At 34.1% G+C, this 16,694-nt stretch overlaps 1 protein-coding gene and 2 long non-coding RNA genes across 6 annotated transcripts in view; all 3 read right to left on the reverse strand.

The window, feature by feature from the left end:
- The window catches only part of LOC125057580, a 198,080-nt gene that overhangs the window by 76,780 nt on the left and 104,606 nt on the right, over positions 1-16,694 (reverse strand). For both annotated transcript variants that reach the window (XM_047661362.1, XM_047661361.1), the window contains exons 4-6: positions 14,301-14,368; positions 1,556-2,414; positions 630-730 (exon numbers count right to left, since the gene is read on the reverse strand). In XM_047661362.1, the coding sequence (XP_047517318.1) occupies positions 630-730; positions 1,556-2,414; positions 14,301-14,368 (1,028 nt within the window). The remainder of the gene's footprint in view (positions 1-629; positions 731-1,555; positions 2,415-14,300; positions 14,369-16,694) is intronic.
- On the reverse strand, positions 4,701-5,391 carry LOC125057586. 2 transcript variants are annotated; one of them, XR_007118221.1, is made up of 3 exons: positions 5,178-5,391; positions 5,014-5,097; positions 4,701-4,941 (listed from the first exon to the last, which is right to left on the reverse strand). It is a non-coding gene; the product is annotated as an uncharacterized LOC125057586 (long non-coding RNA). The 2 variants fall into 2 exon arrangements; XR_007118220.1 differs by having other exon boundaries at positions 5,014-5,391.
- On the reverse strand, positions 6,965-7,656 carry LOC125057587. 2 transcript variants are annotated; one of them, XR_007118223.1, is made up of 3 exons: positions 7,442-7,656; positions 7,278-7,361; positions 6,965-7,205 (listed from the first exon to the last, which is right to left on the reverse strand). It is a non-coding gene; the product is annotated as an uncharacterized LOC125057587 (long non-coding RNA). The 2 variants fall into 2 exon arrangements; XR_007118222.1 differs by having other exon boundaries at positions 7,278-7,656.

Genomic DNA, 16,694 nt, shown 5'->3' on the forward strand with positions numbered 1-16,694 from the left:
TCTATCAGCAGGAGGCACGTTGAAATAGGAGCACGCACTTAAATTCTTGTGGGAACAACACGCTGTTTAAATAAAATAATTAGACTAATATATGGGAGAATCTGCGATAACTAGGAATTTTTAATGTTATTTTGTAAATAATACATCTTTTTCTGTTGCCTCATACAGTACTGGAAACTAATTTTAAATGAATACAATTTTAATTTTATTTTTTTGGAAAAATATAGGGTACTAGCTGGTGCTCGCGACTTAGTATTAGTATTTCGAGTAGCTTATATTAGCGTAGCGTAGAAACAAACTAACATTTTGACATAAGTGTATTTTGCACGACAATTTTTTGTTTGGTATGGGTTTTTATCAGATTGTTTCCTACTTACCTGATATTTTGGACAAACTTGTAGACTATCTGTTCATCTGATGTTTGAGCTATGTGCTATATATATTGTAAAGTTTCATTGACATCCATTCAGTAGTTTTTCGTGAAAGAGTAATAAACATCCATCCATACTTACAAACTTTCGCGTTTATAATATTAGTAAGATGTAGGTATTCTAACCTCACTAATCAAGACTAGAATATATCGGGAATAAAATATAATTAAGGAAGATAAAATAACGAACAAAACTCACGTGCGTAAGAGAAAGGTAGACCGTCAGACCACCGGAATTCCCCTTCGTGAACAGAGTCAGTAGCTCCTATCCAATAGACGTCGTCTTCGTGGCTTCCGGGCCTGCAATTTTTGATATGAGTTAAATGTCTTCTCTCTTTACCGTCTAAGATTAATTGATAGGTGGATTTAAAAACTGCAACAATATTTTTTTTTTCAAGACGTAGTGGCGTATTATTTATACTAAACACTTCTACATAAGCTTAGCTTATCACGAACAATATTTTCTGTTTAGCAAAATGTTTGAGATTTTTTATTCCGAATATTAAATATGTCTGTTACTTAGTTTCTTTAAAAAAATCGAGATCTTTTTACATTATCCTTTATATACTTAGATATTAACCAATATAGAAATATTTTATTTTCGATCATAGCAGCTTATAGACTTTTATGCCATACTAAATATTAAACTCGTGATAAATTCTTCTTGCTAGTTGCCAAATACAATAACTTTTCTAACTTACACAAGTTCTGATAAGTTTAATATAAGTTTTTTTAATATTTAACATGTGGTAGATATCGAGTGTTATTACTATAAAATTTATTAAAGTAAATTGATTAAATCATACATATCATGGTGGATCTCTGCATTGAATCGCATACAATACTATAGCATAAGTTTAAATTATATATATATGTAATTATAAGGTTTATAGGTTGTAAATGTATGTTTTCTTATATAAAGAATTTCTGTTTAGGGGCTGCTGATAAATTCTGTCCTAAAAATCTGAGCAGAACTTAATATTCCTGTCTGCCACTCAAAGTTATCAACTCGGATAAATATAATTAAATCGCGCTTCGTTTTATAATATCCCTTTGAACAAATACTTTATTTAAGTGTTTCCATTTAAATATTTTGATTAGAAGCAAAATGTATATTTAACTTACGCGTGGGATAACAGTTGGTCTAAAATTTGTTGCTGGTGCTCATCTGCCAGGCTGGCTAAATGCCCTCCAAGTTTCACACACTCTGCTTCCGCTTGCCTCCAAGTCTTTTTAATATCCCTAATAGCAGATACACAGAAGTCACCAGATGCAATCCAACTAAACTCGCAATTTCCAACCATATCTTCCATTGGCTTATCCATCCACCAAACTTTTAACCACATGGCCGAAGAATTCCTTTTAGCAAGTATACTAACGTTGAGTCTAATCGAATTCCCTTCAGATATAATCTGTACACTTCGTAGAGGATCACCAGGCTGGGAACAATGCTTCCATCTGGAATCTCCATCTTGAAGGGTCAGTTCCATTCCTTTGCAAAAAACTTTGGACTCCTCGTGAGCAACATTAGAGTTTTCATTGGGCTTTGTGCCCATTTGGAGTCGCAACGCAACACGGTTTCCATATGGTAAATGTATTTTATACGAGCAGAGGAGTTTGACAGTTGGGCCGACGTCGAACGAGCCGTTTCTGGCCGTCAGTAGGACATCATGGCAGTGGTCTACTAGACGGTAGATTGCGGCGAACGTAGGTCGACCGTGGAGTTCTAGTTCTGGTTTGGACGAAGACTGATAAAGATACCTTCTGGATTGTAAGGGTATTTGTTCCAGTTTCCCACAAATGGTGGGGGTGTTTGGAGCGAACCTGATATACCCTGAAGAACAGGGTACATTGAGTTTGTGTAGTTCTACGAGGAGGGCGTTTCGTGGCGAGGGTTGAGGGAATGTGAGGTGGCAGCCATGTGTACGAGGCAGGTGGCCGGAATGTATGCGTCCAGAGCGGTTACGAATTCTTATAGCACAATCTGAAACAAAAGAATAGATAAATTATTATCTCTTCATTGATTTAGTGTCGGAGTCCTTAACAATTGCACCAACTATAGGCTGAGCGGTCTTTCTTTTAACTTTTAAGCACATATTATGTACAATATTGCTAAATAAATTTAAAAAAATATTTTCTTTAATGTGGAAGAGCTTAGTGTGAAAGAGTGTAAAGCATTAAATTTTTTGAAGTTATACTTCTTTTGGCGCGTTAGGGAAAAATGATGAGAGTAAATTTTATTACACACACCGTCACAAAAAACCGACACCCTGAAGTTAGTCATCATAGTCAACATTTTAAAATTTAAAATGTCCATTTCTTTAATTATGTAGATTTTTTTTTTTAAAATTAATATTTAAATAAACTTTATTTAACTAGATAATGCGTTATAATGAAACTTTCAATATATTAAATACCTTTTTTCTATTGTTAGTGTTGTTTTTTCTACAAATGTAGAATAAGGCGAATGAATTTAAAAAGATTTTTATCTTGTTACGTCAAAGAATTATAACTTCTAACGCACAAGATTCTTTGTGTGTGCTTAGGCATAATACATGAACATATGTATGAACGAATAACCCTTTATAAAACTTTTTAACAGTCCAAACCGTCGTAAAACCGCAAACAGTAAAAATATAACCGCTAAGTTCAACTTGAATAAGCTAATTGCTCTTAAAACTTAAGCAGCGATACCGCAGTAAACTCATAAATAGCTCAAAATTCTTGAAACTCACAAGTTTCCTGACGACGCGACGTTTTGAATAAAAACAAGACAAATTTCAGCCATTAAGATTACTCGAAACGCAAAAGCGAATCACAATTTTGCATAATGGAAAATTTACATCAAATCACATTAAATTGCGAAGACATTTCGTACCATTATACGATAATGTTGCTGTTTTCGCGTTATCATTTATTCTACTGTCATGATTATGATAATTGCGATTTTTGCTTCATTTGTTTCTATTTCTTACATATATTTCTGTTAGTTTTCCGTTTATTGTGACTGGCTTGAATTAAGTCTCGTAACCCCCCAAAGAAGCATTATTATTATTATTTACTTAACAACTGGCAGCTTTTAATAAGCTGATGCGCGTGTATTATGGGATTTGGAGAAACTTATCCAGTCTATTTTTAAAGGTGTTCACAGATGGTGCAGTGATCACACTTTCCGGAAGCCTATTCCAGTCGGCCACTACACGGTTTGGGAGAAAGTTCTTTAGCATGTTTAATTTTCTTTGTGTATCGGGTGTGTAACGTCGGTATCTTTAATATCTTGTTCGTTTGTTTGTTGATACAAGTGTTATATGTGCTTTCAAAATGGAGTAGCCTAATGGAGCAATTTAACCACTATGATTACAATTCTCGTTATATATAAATTCAATTACATTAATTACAGTTAAAATATTCTAAAATGAATAATAAACAAAACATTGATAAATAGAAAATTTAAACTTAATCGGTCTTACTAATAAAGATTTATGCACATCGTATAAGCCTGTTATAAGAAAAATGTTACTAATAATGTCTGAATTGACAAGGTTGATGTATACTGCTGTTATAACAAGTGTCTGGTTTGTATGAAGACTTGTACAATGCTTATACAACGCAGAGGCCTAGTTTAACGGGTGAATAAGACAAAAATTGCGTAATTTCATCTGATTTCGCGTTTGACAGCATTTTTTGACTTTTTAGTTCAAGGAAAGATTTAAGTTAGTAGATATTTGTGTTTGTTGAAAATAGATTTTATAGATCAAATAGAAGATTTAGATAATATTGATATGCAGCTAATACATACGATTGAAGATTTGCCGCCTCCAAGGAAAGTCAAAGAACATACCAAACTCGGTGCAATCCGTTATTACTTTCGCATGGCGATTTCAAAACAAAATACCGCTTTTCAAAGAAGTATGTTATGAAGATCTGTGACAGAGTGCGAGCTGATGTCGAAAAGAGTACTAGAGGTGGAGGGTTTTCGATTTAGGTGTCTTCTTCATGGCTTCTCAGTGTCATTAGAAAATGCCAAATTATATATAGTAGCACTGGCAATCCTCCACAATATTGCTATTAATATCAAAGAAGATCACATCCTGGATGTTACGTTTGATGACACTGAGAATGCACCAGAAGAACCAAGGCCAACCTAGACGCCCCCAAGCAATCTGGCTAGACAAGCTGCTAGAGCTGCTTTTATTGAAACATATTTTTAAGGCTGTTTTATTTACATAGGTGTGGATAGTTAAGGACTTGAAATAAATAAAAAGTTATATTTCATTTAAAACGGGGGTTTTATTTTTTTTATAAGTATATAATTATTTATTTAATTGCTGCTGTAACAATTTGAGCCTTAGAAGATGCTTCTGTCTAGCCCTTTCGTGAGCTTCGGCGAGTCGCTTCTGTTTGAGCTCATGTGTTTCAGCCATCTGCCTTTGTTTTGTTTCGTGCTCTTCCTGGAAACACTGGAACACTACCGTGTTGCGGAGTTTGGCACTTTCCACTATTTGAGATGCCTAAAAAATTTAAGTATGATCGTTGAGGGATTTTGAATGAAATAGTCCTTTCTCTATCACATTGATACTAACCTCTTCTAACTTTTGTACTGCAGAACGCGGCTTTTTATGTAAAATTCTAGTCCTCTTTGTCTGAGGTTTTGGAGTTTCTATTAGCTGCAAATAATAAAATGTTATTAGTATATTGAGTAAATGTGTATATAATTGCTTTGGTTGATAAAATAAATACAACTTACATTAGAATTATGAGTCGTATCAAAATTATTAAATCAAACGTCAATCAAACACGGCGGGTTGCCAGGGTAACAATAAATAAGGGTCGTTTTGTTATTCAACCAATACACATCGATTATTGGTCAAAGAGGAGTTTATGCCCTGTACAAGCTCTATTCACTGAATTACTATCACCTTGTCATAACGCATGTATAGTGATTTTTTATTAGTAAGACCGTATATGTATATAATTTAAAAGTATCCCTGTGGCAGTGTACCTTTAATGCTGGCAGCATTTCTTCGCTGTATTGCGATACTTATTCGTTAAGCGAGGAAAACACCAGCTCTGAGGTCACCGGTACTATGTACCAGATAGTATATAGGTATATAAATATCTTTCTAATGCCTAATTTAGTTCTTCTCGAATAGCGATCTCATCTAGTTTAATCAGAATTTATCCGACGTGCACTAAGCTCTAGAGAAGATCAAATTTGTATTCTGCTTGTAAAGCTAAGCTGTCAACTTTGCATTATCATTGTTGGAGCTTAAAAGTATATGACAGAGCTCCGAAGCAACGTAACGTGCCAAGATGTTCATACATAATGTACAACTGTAAAACAAGATATTTTTTTTGTTCAATATTTAATATTGTTTTTGCTACTACTACATATTAAAATATACTTGACAGATATAAGTAACTCCATATTAATGTAACTCTTCTGTTCTTAGTTACTCAATAATATATAAATAAATAAGTGTTACTTAAATTTAAATTTACACTAAATCAATTGTGTACAAATCCGACGATTGAAAAACTTAAGACTTGACGTAAGACATCATTTCAGACCAAATCATACAAGTGTTTATGCTACAATCTTTGGGCCTCGAACCTACGACTCAGGGAGTCGCATGCTGAAGCTACAAGGCCAACACTTCAACGATGCTGAAGATTACTGTTATATTTGGGACTATACCACAATTAGGGCATAATAATATACTAACGGTCTTACTAATAAAGATTTATGCACATCGTATAAGCCTGTTATAAGAAAAATGTTACTAATAATGTCTGAATTGACAAGGTTGATGTATACTGCTGTTATAACAAGTGTCTGGTTTGTATGAAGACTTGTACAATGCTTATACAACGCAGAGGCCTAGTTTAACGGGTGAATAAGACAAAAATTGCGTAATTTCATCTGATTTCGCGTTTGACAGCATTTTTTGACTTTTTAGTTCAAGGAAAGATTTAAGTTAGTAGATATTTGTGTTTGTTGAAAATAGATTTTATAGATCAAATAGAAGATTTAGATAATATTGATATGCAGCTAATACATACGATTGAAGATTTGCCGCCTCCAAGGAAAGTCAAAGAACATACCAAACTCGGTGCAATCCGTTATTACTTTCGCATGGCGATTTCAAAACAAAATACCGCTTTTCAAAGAAGTATGTTATGAAGATCTGTGACAGAGTGCGAGCTGATGTCGAAAAGAGTACTAGAGGTGGAGGGTTTTCGATTTAGGTGTCTTCTTCATGGCTTCTCAGTGTCATTAGAAAATGCCAAATTATATATAGTAGCACTGGCAATCCTCCACAATATTGCTATTAATATCAAAGAAGATCACATCCTGGATGTTACGTTTGATGACACTGAGAATGCACCAGAAGAACCAAGGCCAACCTAGACGCCCCCAAGCAATCTGGCTAGACAAGCTGCTAGAGCTGCTTTTATTGAAACATATTTTTAAGGCTGTTTTATTTACATAGGTGTGGATAGTTAAGGACTTGAAATAAATAAAAAGTTATATTTCATTTAAAACGGGGGTTTTATTTTTTTTATAAGTATATAATTATTTATTTAATTGCTGCTGTAACAATTTGAGCCTTAGAAGATGCTTCTGTCTAGCCCTTTCGTGAGCTTCGGCGAGTCGCTTCTGTTTGAGCTCATGTGTTTCAGCCATCTGCCTTTGTTTTGTTTCGTGCTCTTCCTGGAAACACTGGAACACTACCGTGTTGCGGAGTTTGGCACTTTCCACTATTTGAGATGCCTAAAAAATTTAAGTATGATCGTTGAGGGATTTTGAATGAAATAGTCCTTTCTCTATCACATTGATACTAACCTCTTCTAACTTTTGTACTGCAGAACGCGGCTTTTTATGTAAAATTCTAGTCCTCTTTGTCTGAGGTTTTGGAGTTTCTATTAGCTGCAAATAATAAAATGTTATTAGTATATTGAGTAAATGTGTATATAATTGCTTTGGTTGATAAAATAAATACAACTTACATTAGAATTATGAGTCGTATCAAAATTATTAAATCAAACGTCAATCAAACACGGCGGGTTGCCAGGGTAACAATAAATAAGGGTCGTTTTGTTATTCAACCAATACACATCGATTATTGGTCAAAGAGGAGTTTATGCCCTGTACAAGCTCTATTCACTGAATTACTATCACCTTGTCATAACGCATGTATAGTGATTTTTTATTAGTAAGACCGTATATGTGTATTAACACAAAAGATATATTATTGAATATACAAGTAATTCCATGCCACGATACAAGGCGAATTTACACAGTTTGAGTTTTGAAACAGTTCACTTTTATTATGAAAGCATGAAGCAATCAAAAAATTTCAATTAAACCGTTGTTATTTGAAACAAAAGGCCGTCCTACATAATATATGATATACGCAGGGTTGTTTATAATTAGAAAATAATAAATGAAATAACTTTTTTAATTGTAGTTAGGGCTATGGGTTAGAGAAAGAATTAAGCCAGGCAAAAATAATAATAATTTCAAATATAATAGTATTTTGTAGTATTGTTTTTACTCTGACGTTTATAATATATAAGATTTCCTGTTTATCACTTCTTCTCTTCTTTTGGTGCTTCTCCATTACTGGAGTCTGGCCGTCAGTGTCGTGAAGCGTGTCTTGTCCAGAGCCAGAAGCAGCAATTCTTTCGCAGTCACAATACCCGTCCGTCACCGTAACTCAACAATTGTTTTGATTATCAACTAGTAGAATTTTGTTAAAAATATTCCGTAAAAATACTAAGAAATGTGTCTGGCTTGTGCTTCAAGTAAAAATGCTTATATTTTACTAAGAATATCATCATACACATAGGCGTAAAAAACCAGTATGGTCGCAGTATATACGTAGAACAAAAACTAGGTTACCTATTTTACCTCTAGATCAGTAAAAGCGAATAGCCCTGAACATTTCTCCGTGAAATTCGAATAATGGATTAATTTTTCTATTCACTTTTTTGCCTCTGGCAGCCCTATTTGTACCTGAACGAGTCCGAATTGACCTCGAATGTTTTTATAACCTAGAACTATTGGCTTGGGCTCATAAAATTTAACAACAAGCGATATGTACTGGAATAAAACGTTTTAATACGCTCGATTTTTATTACGATGCACTTTCTGCACGCGCACCTAATGGATATTGGTTTTAGAATTCGTGTACGGATTGTGCGCTTCGTAGAATAATTATAACTATACGCTCCGAAAAGATCCATGTCACATTGCCAAGCAAGCCCTCGACTGAATCCTCAAGGCAAAAGGAGACGTGGCTGGCCAAAACAGCCTTGCGCATTGGCATTCAGATAAACAATAAACTACAAGCTCCCACCTTTTCAGAATGCCAAATCATAAAATGACTGCTTCATGACTGATTTGAGAGCGTCCGCCGATGCGAAAACCGCTGTGTGAGTTCGAAAAGTGAGTTACAGAATCGCAGAGCAGATCTGGCAACGAAGCATTATTGCACAGGCGAAGAAAGCTAGAATGATGTGAAGTGAAGTTAAGAGAGCTGCCAATCAGGATGGTTTTGCTTTTGGATGCCCTCTCTCAACAAACATTCGTAATTCGAAGGCATTTACAAAAAGCTTCAAGTGAAAATCGCCTATTTCTGTTTGAGTTCTGAATCAGAATCTAACTTTCTTTACAGAATGTTGTGTTAGTAACGGAAAATAGAATGCGCTTATGTGCTTTATTGGAAAACAGGGACCAGGGACTTGAATTTCTACGCTGTCATTCATAAGGATCACATCCAGAGCATTGATGAACGCCACCACCAAAGGATTATTTTTGCCATATACAATTACTGGGTGAATAAAAATATATTGTACCCACGAATCAGCACAGAAACCAGAGACTGAAACGCGCAGGCCACTTAAACCAAATGCCGGAAGGGTACCTAAAGTATGACTCAGTGGTCACACCAGAAAAGGTCAAAAGTCAGACCCAGGAAAAAATGATGACTTTAGAGTGATGGTAAAGAATACGAACTGGATGAAAGACGACAGTGGACCGAGCCCACAAAGGCTTTTAGCGCCACTGGCTGTATGTATTTGTGTGTATGTAAGCACAGAATCCTGACCTACTTCGCTAAAAAATAAACGCTGAAATTAATGCAGAAATTGGTTACAAAGAACCATTGGTGTGTGGCATTTAAAAGGCTCTCTCTCTGAAATCGATTCAACAATCAGACGCGTATATTACAAAAGATCCGTTTATATAATAGACTGTATTTATATGATTTTCTGACCACTTTTCACTAACGTTTATTTATTATTCTAAGTTCTCTCTGTTGACAATCCCTTGAATCAATAAGCTCGAAGTGAAAGCCTCTGTAAAGCAAACATTTGTTTTCCTATTAAAGTTCTATTTCGTATCAAAATATTATCTAGCATTGCTCTTTCTTCGTATTCCAATATTTTAATAAAATCCTTGCCATAAAGCGTAGTCAAGTATATCTAGACTTAATTAGAGCATGACCTCGTGGCTAAACGGTTTTTTAAGAGAAACGTGACGTCTGGGGTTTCATTCCCGGTTGAAGAGCATACTAATTCATTTGTTTTCCGATCGAGTGGTACGAGGGATGGTTTCGCACAACATTTCTACAACTAAAACTAATCTAACTATTATAATTTACGTAAATTATAGTTAAAAAAAAGTTGCATACGCCTAATTATTAACAGTGGTACTACGACCTCTTTAGGTCTGGGCCTCAGATTTCTGAATCTGTTTCATGACCATTTTTAAATCTAATAGGCAAGTAGGCGATCAGCCTCCTGTGCCTGATACACGCCGTCGACGTTTTGGGTCTATGACATGTTGGTTTCCTCGCGATGTATTCCATCACCGTACGAGCAAGAGTTAAATGCGCACATAGACAGAAAGTCCATTGGTGCACAACCGGGCATCGAACCTACGACCTCGGGGATGAGAATAGTACGTTAAAGCCAATAGGCCAACACTGCTAATGCCTAATTATTACCTAATCTAATATGTGTGTCCCATGTATTTGGAAAATATGTGCAGATGCAGATGACATAACCATATTTTATAGTGGATTCACCAGATCGCTAACTAGGCTGAAACTTAGTGCAGAAAATTCAGGGCCGCGGCAAAATTTGCAAAAACATTTTTTGTGTTTAAAAAAAAAAAATCTTAAACTGATTTCTTAAATGATTTCATTACAATGATAATACGAATTGTTTATATAATTTTAATAGGGAAGACTTTATTGTTATTTTATCAAACGATACCTACCTGAACTAAAATAAAATTTGTTATCTTCAAATTAAATTTCACTAAAACTATAACAGTATAATCTGATTTCTACTTCAAAGCAATTAGGTCACTCGAGAGCAACCCGAAAATAGAAACTGCATAAAAATAACCTACAAAATATAGATCTGAATTGAACAATTTATTTTGTGTACGTCAGTTACGGACGATAGGTCTGTAATTTATGATTTTTAGACTTTGACGAGTTTGTTTTGGTTATGCATATTTTGATTTTAAATATTCTACATTTTTTATATTACACCCATCATATGATAACGAATGTGTCGATTTAATAACAAACCAATTATTCAGCCTCTATCAGCCATGGCAAAAAGGCAAAAAGACATACTAGTTAAAAAAACAAATACCAACTAAATCAACGTCTATCCCATACTAGAGTTATGATTGTTAGTCTACAGGCCTTCTATTGACAAATTGGTGTTCTGATTCCATCAAGTTCGATTCATCAAACACTCATTCAAATTCTGGCACTTGCCCTGATCTGAAATGGTACACAATATACAATTTTATTTGTGAAAACCATATTCAATATCAACTGGTACAATAAGCTAATTCAATAGGATATTTGTCACAATATGTTAAGTTTATTAGATTCTGACGTAGAAAAATATTGTTCGATAGAATTCTAATCAAGAACAAGACTATTGGGTATAAACACCAATAAAATAAAATAAAAATAAGCTCGACTATTTTCCCAGACTAACTAGAATATTGTTAATTGCAAATGGCAGAAGAACAACAAGGTGGAAAGGGCCATCAGGGAAAAGAGAGAAATCGCCTCCCGCACGGTGGGCTGATGATCTTAAAGAAATTAGAGTGGAGATAGAGAGAGATAAAGCCACATTATGGAGGTCAATACTCTATAAGAGGTCCTTGGAAATTTAAAAATAAATTATTTCTGTATAATTATGTGAATTATTTGTAAAGAGGCTTTTGTATAATTAATTAATTAGAATTTAAGGATTAATGTTGAGGAGTTTGCAAAATGCCCTACATTATTAGTTGGAAGTAGTAGCTACATGTAAGCCAGTAACAATTACGAACATTAAAACCGACATGAAAATTACAACATAAATTGCCTTTGATCTCATGTACAAAGTTACTTGTAAAAAACTGGAATGCTGAAATTTCACAACTTTGAGTGGATTTACGAATATAATTTCGAAAAAATATTTTTCCTTTTACAGTTAGCAGTACAGGAATGTGAAAACTGCAATAACCTTATAAAAATAGAATAGAAAAACAGGAAGCGGAAATATTCGCTGCTTGAAATATCTAGACTATTTATTGTTAAGTGTCTCTGAACTTACTTATGAAATAATGTATCAGTGTATAATTATTTATTTATAATAATATATAACTGTTACTTGTTTATGTACGAAGTTTTTGTGGGAAAAATAAATAAAGATTATTATTAATATGTATAATTAAAATAATTCTAAAATAAACTTCAATCATAAATCAATCAACAATAAATCAAGTCGAGGCGAGTTCAAGAGTCAATCCTTTAGTTAAAGGTTTATAGACCACTTATCCCCCACCCTGGTTTAATAATAATAACAATTATTAATTCCAATTACATAACAAAAATCTAGATTATTATCAATTAGAGAGTAAATACTACTGACAGCTAATTTTACCAACATCAACGACAACACAAATTAAAATTGGAAACAAATAAATAAACAGTCTACGCTACGCAGTACACTCGTCTTTCAGAGCCGACAAGCGTACGCACAAATTGTAATGAGGATACTGTTCCTACAGCCTCGCAATCTACGTAAATGTGATGTCGTTATCAAATGCGTCACACGTCATCGATTTCAGTTTTCAAGAGTAGTGATTTTTTTACACTTCTTCTTCTTCTTATAGTGCCATCTCCTTGCGAAGGTTGGCGATCATCATGGCTATTTTAATTTCGGATGCCGCGCTTCTAAACAATGACTTGGTGCTTTGACCAAACAATTGTCTTAAGTTTTCCAACCAAGACGTGCGTCTGCGGCCAGTTCTTCTTCTACCTGCCACTTTGCCTTGTATGATTAGTTGAAGGAGCTCATTTTTTTTGGAGTTACGTAAAACGTGTCTCAAGTTTCCTATTCTTAACCGTCATAAGCACTTCTTTGTTCTTCTGCACTTCTGTTCTTTGCATTCTGTCCAGCACGGTAGTATTTCGGATGTCTGTTTAAGATATTTTAAGCATATGTCGATAAACCCAGATCTCAAACGCTTCCAGTTTTTTGGACATAGTCTCTGTCAGCGTCCAAGATTCTACGCCGTAGAGCAGCACAAAGAGTTTTTACACTTACACTGCTAAAACAGTTAAAAAGATAAGATAACTTTTATATACTTCTAAAACATTCATTTAACATTTACCAACAACGAATTACAAAATATCTAAAACATTTTACATATGTTCGTTACAAATAAAGGAGCCAATCAGAACTTGTCACGTTCATGCGAAGAAGTTTGATTGGCCCACTGGTTGTAATCTACCAACTAGACTTTTCTAGAATTTTATTCTTATCCAAATCGTTATTAATGAAAACATTTAGTTACCGAATATAAAATCATAATATAGCTTAAAACAAACATGAAATTATAGTCTATACAGTGCGTAACACCTCAGACTCCAACTCTGACTTAAATTTGAGAGAAAAGGTCATGACTTATGACATTTACGTATGATTTTCGTGTGTTAATTACTATGTGTATAATAAATGATGTCCCTCTATGTATAAAGGCTATTTCTAGTTTAGTTGATGGACTCTTGGTAGTACTATTATTTTAGGGGTATTGGGTTACACTCTCTGCAAAATATAACTATTTGACGGAAATATGACGCGCTATCTTCACGGTACGGACGGACGACTCTCATACCTGAGGTCGTAGGTTCGATCCCCGGCTGTGCACCAATAGACTTTTTTTCTTTGTGCGCTTTAATATTTGCCTGAACGGTGAGGGAAAACATCGTGAGGAAACCGACATGTCTTAGACCCAAAAAGTCGGCGTGTCTCAGGCACTGGAGGCTGATCACCCACTTGCCTATTAGATTGAAAAATGATCATGAAACAGATTCAGAAATCTGATATTTTTTTTTATGTATCTTCACGGTTCTTGTTTATTTATAGCAATTTTTATAGGTAAAAATACCTATCGACTCCCGTAATATGGACACATTTATTTGAGAATCCGCTCTTATTGATATTTCTTTTCTATAGACAAGTAACTCTGACACACCATATTGCCAGATAAGCCATTTTCCTCACGCTGTTTTTCATTGCTAAGCCCTTATTAAGTGGGCTGGTAGATAAATCCATTGGTTCACAGACGGCTTCCAAATGAACAGCATCTGTGTTGAGAGTACCATGTTTAAGCACAAGGCGAACACAACGTAAACTAAATGTGTAAATCTGTAATCAATGTTCTTCGAAATGTATAGAAAGGTAGATAGGTGTTAAGAAATGTAAGAGTTACTTCTAAGATATGAATATTAGAAGCTTAAAACGTTTAGTAATACAGAAACGAACTAAATTGCATACTTACCTAATCTTAAAGTTTTAGTAAAGAACACTTGGTAAATGGTGGCACTCGTTGTCGTCCTATAACGTAACCTGAAACCAAAAAAATATATTTTATATATACTTTACACAGGTAACATTCGATAATATTTAATTCTAAAAATAGTAGGGTGTATTAACAGTATAAGCTTTCTAACTTTTCGTAAACAGTTAGTAACATTCCCGGGTTATTAATTTTAAATGATTGGGACAGTAACAAACACTTCTTCTGATTTTAAGGCTTGTGTAGAAAAAACGTATTCCCGAAAATATATCATTTAAAAGGCAATACTTCGTGCATGGGATTTCTCTTAGAATTTAGGTTTATTTCGTTTACATAAATTAAAATAAATACTGCTGAAATCTATCTCCGTGACTCTGTTGACAGTTGCATAATTTATTCTATTCCGGCGAAGTAACTATTTGCTTTGAAAATCTACTGCCTTATAAAGGGGCCGATGGCTGGCCATGCGTCATACTCGTGAACGGGTGCTACTTGTGGTGACTGGTCGTACTTGAATTCGTGTATACGGTGATGTTAATTATTTCGACTATGTGTTTGCGTGTTGTTCCCACGAGAATGTAAGTGCGTGCTCCTGTTTCACCATGCCTCCTGCTGATAGAGGACAACTCTTTGTTTTTAATTTATGTTATTATTATTAATTACTAAAGATGTCATGTGGAACATGGTTTAATGGTTGTAGCTCCTCACAAACGTTGTGTAAAATAAAAAAACATGGCAATGGCAATGTGTTACCTATATGATTAAATGATTTTTGAATTTTGATTTTTTATTTTTATTTTGAGACATGTGTTTTATCCCCTTATTGGATTTATTTTTTGTAATGTTAGACTTTCAATAGACAGCCCTTATATAGGTTTAGAAATACATAGTTACGGTGTGAAGCTAGATCGTTAAATAAATACGGGATAACTGAGTTCAAAGTACCGAATATTGGCGTCGTAAATCTAGAGCTCGAAACTTAACTTATCCTGGTTCGAGTTCAGTCGGATAGTTCACAACTTCCTTTCTTATTAACTTCAACAATTTATGCGATGAAATATCTTGATTTAATGGTAATAAAAATATATAATACAGTTCAGTAGGATCAAACACACGCAAACACAAATGATTTTGATTTTGTGACAAATGAAATGAAATAGAATTATTTAAATACTTCGTTGCTTAAATCTAAACAATATGCAAATTTAAATATTTTGGTAAACAGTGCACCTTATAGCCAACAAGCAATTTCTTCCAGAAAACTTTAGTAACCGTACAAATAATAAATACTGAAGTAAAAGTCCACAAAATACGAAACTTCCACAAAATTAGTTTCATAGGGGTACGTTACGTTTTCGTTTACTATGTTCTTCATAATATTTTAAAATAATACTTTTTTGTAACACATCCATAAATCACCCAATGACGCAAAAGAAATTTCATTTCCGTTTCCTCTGTCTATTTTCCCTATAAAAAATGTATATATAGAAGCAACACAACCAAATAAATCTATGATTAATGATGCGATTTATTCACACACTGATCACGTTATTTTTTATTATTACACCTATGCAAATGAGTCTCTAAATTGGGGTGATAAGGTTTCTTTTCGTTTGACAAGTAAATAATGCGTTAAGTAATTTGTCACAGCTATCTCACAGTGAGAAGAAATCTTCCTGTTATCTAAGGAAGTTAAATGTAAGGGGACGTTTTGAAAAATGTTTGCTGGCGATAAAGCGATGTTGTAAAGAATTATTAATTGCCTTTGGTCGTTTTTGGAACTAAAATTCATACGTAAAGTAATTGTATTTTTATAAAAAATGGGAAATCCTAGCTCCGACTAACAAAATTAAAAGAAAAAACATTTATTTCATTAAATACTAAATTATAATTTTACATTTACTGCCAGTTTTCAAATAAAGGGCGTAGAACGGACGAGAAGAACTAGCAATAAACTCTTCGCCACTCTTTTTAATCGCCAATTTTATTGCTAGGAGCTGCAACCATTACACTATGTCCCACATGACATCTTAAGTAATAAACAGTAAATTAATAATAAAAATAAAATTAAAAAAAAGATTTGTCTTCTATCAGCAGTAGGCTCGGTTAAATAGGAGCACGCACTTACATTCTCGTGGGAATAACACGCAAATACATAGTCGAAATAACTAACATACACGAATTCAAGTTCGACCAGTCACCAATATGTATGGCCATATTAAAATAAATAAACGCTACGATAACATTTTTTACCAATGTACGCATAACGGTCCTAGTGAGAGTATAAGTGCGGAAACTGAGTCCTCCAACCTTTAACCATTGCCAATGGTAACATTCGCCTGCATCATGTTATACCATGAACAATACGATCACAAC

The sequence above is a fragment of the Pieris napi genome, chromosome 16, assembly GCF_905475465.1.
Source record: "Pieris napi chromosome 16, ilPieNapi1.2, whole genome shotgun sequence".
Classification (NCBI taxonomy): Eukaryota; Metazoa; Arthropoda; class Insecta; order Lepidoptera; family Pieridae; genus Pieris; species Pieris napi.